Consider the following 7,442-nt stretch of genomic DNA (forward strand, 5'->3'; position numbering starts at 1 on the left):
ACTAAAACCCAAACTTAGCAGAAGTCCAAAATCAATCCCATGCCACAGTCCATATAAACTTACTTACAAATCCAATAAAAATAATTTATATAAAACTTAGAAAGAATTTATTAAATCAAACCAAAGTAATTAACTCCGAAACCAACGGTTCCCCAAGTCCATGCCTAACCTCATAGATTGCTTGAAAAGGGAAAACTAAAGGGAATGAGCTACAAAAACTTAGTGTGAGTCTAAACAAATGTAATTAAATAAAGCCGTACAAATGTCATATGCAGAATATGCTGGAATGTCGGTGCCCTCAAGGCGCAGCGGAAAAATAAAATTCCGACAATCCAAACCATGAATCCATGTGTGAGGAACGAATCGAAAAAAAATTATGATAATGGTTTCGAAATTATCGAAACTTCAATCTGAGTAGAAAGCGACGCCTCGACAACGAGAATTCAGAACCATTATCGAACTAAGTCGCAACTTTTTCAAATGTCGACCTCTACGTAATCCACCCAATTGACAATGAACGGAAGAAGTCCCCAAAACTGTTTTAGAGATTTCTTTGCTTGACGGCTGCTAGACCACTCAAGCTAGGTTTTTGGGTTTTATTTATATATAACTCCCCTTTTTAATTGGTATATTTATAACGAATCTTAATTCACAAAATTTTAAAATAAATAAATATAATAATGTTTTAACCGAAAATTATAATTACATTAATTATAACAAAGATTTCGGTAAACTATATTTATTTATATTTATATACAAACCAAATTCATATATTAATAGAATTCTGTTCTCATTATGTGTACAACATCCTTGTACATATAATATGTTCGATATTTGATTGCCCAATTAAATTAATTCTATAATTAATTTAATTCATGTGACAACCAAACACAATACGAACTATGTTTTATTCCGATCATCTCAACCATATGGTGTGACCCTGTAGGCTCTTGTAACGTTAGCAGTAATACTAGAATGATTCTAATGTTACATACAATGAGTGGCATCTAGCAATGCATTATTGCTACCCAAGTTACAAGAAGTCATGATTCGACATAACCTTTTGTGATTTACCTTTCATGCATTAATCCTTAAGTCCTTTATCTCTGGAATGAACACAAGTCATGAAATAGTCACACTTGCATAGTCCATCTCATGTTTCTTGATATCTTGAGTAGACTATGATATACAAATAAGTATGACATCTCATATCAACTTATTTGAGCATGGCCATGCATTTCTAGTCTCACTCAATCAAGTGGCCTAAGATATTACTCCCATTATGTAGGAGGGACTTATTCTATATTGATCAACCATATCCCTCTACATAGATTGTGGTATATCCAACATCAGCCTTTATAGAACAACCAGTTACGGTGTACATTTAACTGTATCAAAATATACAACTCACGATGTTGGGATAGTGATGATCTCAAGTCTGAGGATCATGTACATATTAATCACTATGAGTAATGTTGTGACAATTGCATAATAATCCAAGAAACATACATGTACATATTAATCACTATGAGTAATGTTGTGACAATTGCATAATAATCCAAGAAACATACTCATAGCGGGTCAGTCCAATATGTTGTTCTCTAACACACATATTCATGCATTGATTTTGACACTCCATATCAATGACAACTCTTTATCATCAATCAACTACATGTTAGTCTTAATGCATTATTGTTGTCCTAGTCAACAATAATACTTGACTAAGGATCTTTTAAGAACAATCATATTTTTCTCAGGACATTATTATAAAACAGTTTATTTATACACACAGAAAAGAAACTGAAATAATAATGGAAACGCCTTATATTAATAAACATGGTAAACCAAGTATGTTATTACAACCATTTCATGATTGATCTTTGGGCATACTCTTACAGAATACACATAACTTAAACTTACAGAGACAAAATTTAGATCATATTCAAATTTCATAACAGAATAAAGCATAACCGTACATTACACTAACAAATATGCAAATATCATATTCCAATGCAGTATGTCTCAAAACCCCACATATCCAACCTCTACACACCATCTCCTTAAATCTCACACACACACCCCCAATAAGGGTATACTGAACCCTTTCCAACCTCTACAGACCAATAATTGGGTTATGATGAACCCATCCAATTGAACACACCTTAATATGGTCATATGCCACTTTTATTATTGTAGTTTTATCGCTAAAATATAGTAATACAGTGAAACTATCGAATCAAACTTCCTTCTCTTCATTGTCAATGCCAACCACAATGCATATGCAAAATTCTCACAAAACATATACTTACATATATATATAATATCAAATTAAACATTCTCCAATCCAATTACAAAATATCATAATAGATAGTGCAGGATTTTCCAACTATCACATCCAACCATTTCATATTGCAAATTTATCAAACCACATCTCATACTCATTTATATGAACGACAGAACTGAAATCACGTAATTTTAATATGCACTAATAAATCCCTAAGCAGAGGTCACACGGCCGTGTGGCTCAAAATCACTCCAAAATCGGTTGTAAATCATGGAATTCAACACCAAATTGACCTCTAATTACATATAGGTAAGAACACACACCTGAAACGCATTTCTAAAGCACTAAGAGTTGATCAAAGAGCCATCACAAAACCAATGCTTCTCCTACTCAAAACGATTTGAACGATGATGTGTCGAAGTAAACGAACCTTCAAAGAGACAACAACCGACAATGATATTGAAAAAAAAAGAGGAAAGAAAAAAAAATTGAAGAACAAGCAGGAAGAAATTGAGGACGTTGGGGAAAAGAGAATACCCAAAAACCAAAGAGTTAAAACCGAACTTGCAAAACAAAAGTGACGTAAAAAGAAAATGGGAAAACTAACGTGAAAGAATTTGGGATTTTTTTCTTTCTAAAATAGAATTCCTTCTTAACCTCACTTACTCCCCATCAGATACTCCTAAATCCAATTTCAATTAAATTCAACCACCTAGCTATCCATAATAGAAAAATAAAAAAAAGGACCGATTGTTCACGCAAAAATTCAAACACAAAACTAGAGGATAAACTAATAAACACCTTACCACCAAACCAACAAACTAACTCTATTCTTAAAACGCAAAGCTAACTTAAAGTTTCATCTGAACCACTGATCCTAACCAACAAACCTTAATTCTTCTAACCTCAATCTCGGGGTGTTACAAACATTATTTAGAGATCCAACACGAAACCAATAAAATCTAGTAAGAGTAATTATGTTTGTGGGTGGAATGGTAAAGAAATTTCTAATTGAATTTATTGGTTTCGTGTAGAATTTTGTTAATTATTACATAATTATTCTTACTAGATTTTATTGGAGAGAATAACCGGTGAATGAAAATATTTTTTATTAAAAATATATTTATAAAATTATTTAAACAAAATTCTACAAGTGAATCTAAGATTCTGCTAAATATGTTTATTATTTTTCTACACTTTAACAAATTTCAACAAAATCTTTTATCATGGAATTCACAGATTACTCACAAGTTAAAAGGAAAAAAAGGACGAAATTGGAGAACATAAATTCTGCAGTTAATTTTTATGTCTATCCTATTCTCAATTTTTTTTTTTAATTTCCACCGAATATGAGTACATAGCAATTTGCATGTTTTAAAGAAATTAGATACTTTCCTTGTAAAAGTATTTTGTTTATTTTAGTTACTTGAGATAAAATCTTTCTGGGTAAAATTGTGGTAGACTGGCAGAAAAGGCAGTACTCAGAATAGATCTTTGTTGCGTTAATTTACATACAAAAAGTTACCAAATTCTGTGGCCTTTGATAACCAATCACAAATATTTATTACCGCTAAAGAGTTGGATGTGGTATGGTTGTATAATTTGTGTTATTTGAAATTAATATTTTTTTTTTTGAAACAAAACACTTCTGCCTTTCTGCCTTGATTTTGTGCTTTAAAGATACCATCATTTGAAGCATTGTATTATTGCAAATTGTATCCAATCTTTTAAATTAAAGAGATTGGATTGAAGGATTTGAAGATTTGTTTTGAATATTTTTAAATTATACAAGATTTTATTAGGATATTGTTAATGTTGGTTTTTAGGCTATTTTAGTGAAGGTTATGATTGTAATCAGTTCGTATATTAGTAAGTCTAAAAATCATTTTATATTTGAGATTTGCATAAATTAAGGTATAGAGAGTTTTAGCACTTAATCTAATTGTTAGAAATTTGGGTTTGAAAGTGCATTTTTGTAAATAAAGTAAGTCTAGTCTCTTAATTTTACAAGCTAACTTTTTTATATGCTTAGTAATTGTAACTAATAGCTTAAAATTTTCTTTCAATAATAATTTTGTGCCGCATGTATACATGTATACAATATTTTTTTTATTTATATAATTAATGTAACGTAATACTATTTAAATTGTTGAACATGATTGACGTATATAACTATTTTGATAATTAAAAAACCTAAATGATAACTTTATTTTGAAATTTTAGTCACTAATTGAATGAATATACTCAAATTTTGAAGGTTAATTCATCGTTAAGTCTTAATTTTATATTATTAAAATATTTATAAAAGTGTAATTCAAAATTGAATAATTTAAATAATTATGGAGCTGTAATTTAGTATGTATACAGAATGCAATTAATTTCAATTTTAATATTTAACATTTAATAATAAAAATAATTATCTCATTCTTTTTACCATCTTAATGTAATTTCTTAAGTTAACTTCAGGCTGATATCCTAATTTAATATTTTAAATCATTAACATGTACGTTGAAGGCAGTGATATTCATAAGTCAAAACTGGATTACAAAAGACAAGACATAAGGGTGGTAGATAAAATAAGTTAAATATAATTTCATCAATTATTAATACAATCTCTGTCTAAGGGTACTAAAATTTGTGCATCAGTCTTTGGTTACCACATCTATAACATTACTTTTTAGAAAAGAAAATTTAAGTGGTCAATAAGTTTAATTTGAAGGGTGAATTTTATTCTACTGTTTCAGATTAGTTCAACATATAAAACTTGATACCTCACACGTAAACTAATTCATATCATATCATAAAGCTGCTGTCTTAGGAACCAAATATTCTCTTCGTTCCACACACTCTCCATCGACTCTCCACCCTCCGTCGCTTGAAACCCAACCCCATCCTCTATATTCCAAGTGCCGCCTAAATTTTCCGACCATAAACCCCTCCCGTTCTGTAAGCTATTCGGGTTGTTTGAATTGCTTGGTGGGTTGTAACAATCTGTGAGGTCTGAAACGGAGGAGAGTTCGGCGTCCTGGGAGTCTGATGACGTGCCTGATAACGCGGGCAGGAGACTCGTCTTTTCATAGGCGGTGGAGGGTTGAGCCGAGGGGGATCCGGATGAAGCACAGATCCGTTCAATCAGACGAGGAATCCAAACGCAACGCATGGTGTCCCTGAATTCTTGGCTGTTAACGTCGCATTTAAGCTGTTTTGCCTGTTTTAGGACCCTGGTTCTCCAATAGTTCTTTATCTCATTGTCCGTCCTCCCGGGTAATTGTTGTGCAATTTTTGACCATCTTCACCATCAAAACCAGACCTCAGTTAGCTCAAACAATCCACAAAATTTATGGACTAATGGAAGAAAAAATGGGATTCAAATTAAAATAAACCTGTTGCCCCATCGAGAATGGAGTTGAAGAATCAAAAGCTGCTCTTGGAGACTTATGTTCCCACGTTTCACTTCTGGTCTCAAGTAGTTCAGCCATCTTAATCTGCAGCTTTTTCCACTTCTTTTCAATCCTATATCATTGGAGTATATAAAAAAAAAATCATATATGGTATGCAGACAGATGCTTAAAAACTTGGAAAATATTGGGTTTCTTTATATGGATTACCTGATAAGCGAGCAACTGAGTTCCAGCTACCTTCACCATGAACATTGACATAAGTTTTGAGCATGTAGTCTTCTTCTTCAGTCCATGGACCTTTCCTTACATCCATATCTTCTTTACTTTGTGGAGTCATTTCAGATATGAAACCGCTCTCGTAAACCTCGATTTGTGAGCTGAAAATAGGTTACTTTCTGTGGGGAAGAACTGAGGGTAAACAATCTAACCTTACAACACGATATTAAGAATAGAGGGGATTTATATAGAGGAAAATGCATCCTTTTTTTTTAGCATAATAAATTAAAAAGACGAAAAATTAGAACGCGCAAGACACATTTGTGGGTTCATTTTTATTTGACTTGAGTTTGACTTTTTGACTTTTCTCACACGCACAATTGGGCAGAAAAAGAACATTTTAATACTAAGGGTGAAGGAGTAGAATGTACGAGGAGAGACGTTTCGTTAAGGATAATGACGGGTTGGCTTTGTTTATTATTAGTGGGGCAGTGTTTTCAATGTGTTTGTGCTGCGGTTTACAACATGTGAGGATTATGAAATTAGAGAGTGGATCGGTCAATTTGACCTTAATCCAAAAATTAGATTAGATGAATTTACACTCACATATTTTCCAATTTATTTAATTATAAAACATTTAAATCTAACTTGAATGGAAAGCTTCCAAATTTCATTTTCTTTTCTTTAAATTTCAATTCATTTTCACTTCATCCTATCCGTTTTTCACGGGCTAAGCATTACTGCACTAACAAGTTTATATTATATCAAGGGTAGGGTAGTAAAGTTTTTTATTTTATATAACCGGGTTGCGAGTAAGATAATTATCTTATTTTTTATTACATTTTATAACATATTTGTCAAATTATCAATTTTTTTTTGGAGTCTAAAAAATTTTACTGACGCTATATCAAATAATTTTCTTTATATGTGTTTAATACTTAAATTAAGTAAAAATTAATTTTAAAAATAAATATTTAATATGTGTTTGATAAATTAAAAATATAAGTGCCATAAAATTAAGTACTAATTTTTTAGTCTTAAATTTTTTAAGTGTTCAATTTTTATTAAAAAATTGTTTGCTAAATTAGTAAATATAAGTATTGAATATAACTATATTGTTTGATAGAAGTAAAATTTGATTTTAAAAGATTATATATATATTTTTAATTTTAATCTTATTAAATTATTAAATTATTTTTAAATGGATAATTTATTTTATTGTTTAATAAAATAAAATAAACTTAATATTTTTAGACTAAGTGATAAATAGTTATCTACCTACTTATCTTATTCAACACTTTTTTTTGTTAAAAAATTTATATTAAGTAAAAAATTAAAATTATTATCAAATACATTTGGTTAAAAATTTTGATTTCAATAATTTTCATTTAATTGAAAATTTTATGGTTTGTCAAACACGTCCTTAGATAAGAAGTTTTTTTTTTTTTGATTTACAATGATTTGAACTCAGATTGTTCTCCAAGAAGGTGAACACCGACCAATAAACCAAAATTTGAGTTCAAGCCGAATTGATTTAGAAT

General features: G+C 30.4%; 1 protein-coding gene across 1 annotated transcript; it reads right to left on the bottom strand.

Annotated features, from left to right (window-relative positions):
- Nucleotides 1-4,991: 4,991 nt before the first annotated feature.
- Nucleotides 4,992-6,137, bottom strand: LOC107926867 (transcription factor MYB78). The gene is made up of 3 exons (XM_016857805.2): nucleotides 5,893-6,137; nucleotides 5,668-5,797; nucleotides 4,992-5,574 (listed from the first exon to the last, which is right to left on the bottom strand). Exons 1-3 carry the CDS (start codon nucleotides 6,020-6,022, stop codon nucleotides 5,073-5,075), a joined length of 762 nt encoding a protein of 253 aa, XP_016713294.2. The 5' UTR covers nucleotides 6,023-6,137; the 3' UTR covers nucleotides 4,992-5,072.
- Between the last annotated feature and the right edge of the window lie 1,305 nt (nucleotides 6,138-7,442).

Source organism: Gossypium hirsutum, chromosome A08 (assembly GCF_007990345.1).
Source record: "Gossypium hirsutum isolate 1008001.06 chromosome A08, Gossypium_hirsutum_v2.1, whole genome shotgun sequence".
NCBI lineage: Eukaryota > Viridiplantae > Streptophyta > Magnoliopsida > Malvales > Malvaceae > Gossypium > Gossypium hirsutum.

Coding starts and splice junctions, on each gene's coding strand:
- LOC107926867 (XM_016857805.2), bottom strand. CDS start 6,022: ATGACTCCACAAAGTAAAGAAGATATGGATGTAAGGAAAGGTCCATGG. Junction 5,798..5,892: donor CTCAGTTGCTCGCTTATCAG/GTAATCCATATA, acceptor CCAATGATATAG/GATTGAAAAGAAGTGGAAAA. Junction 5,575..5,667: donor CATTCTCGATGGGGCAACAG/GTTTATTTTAAT, acceptor TTGATGGTGAAG/ATGGTCAAAAATTGCACAAC.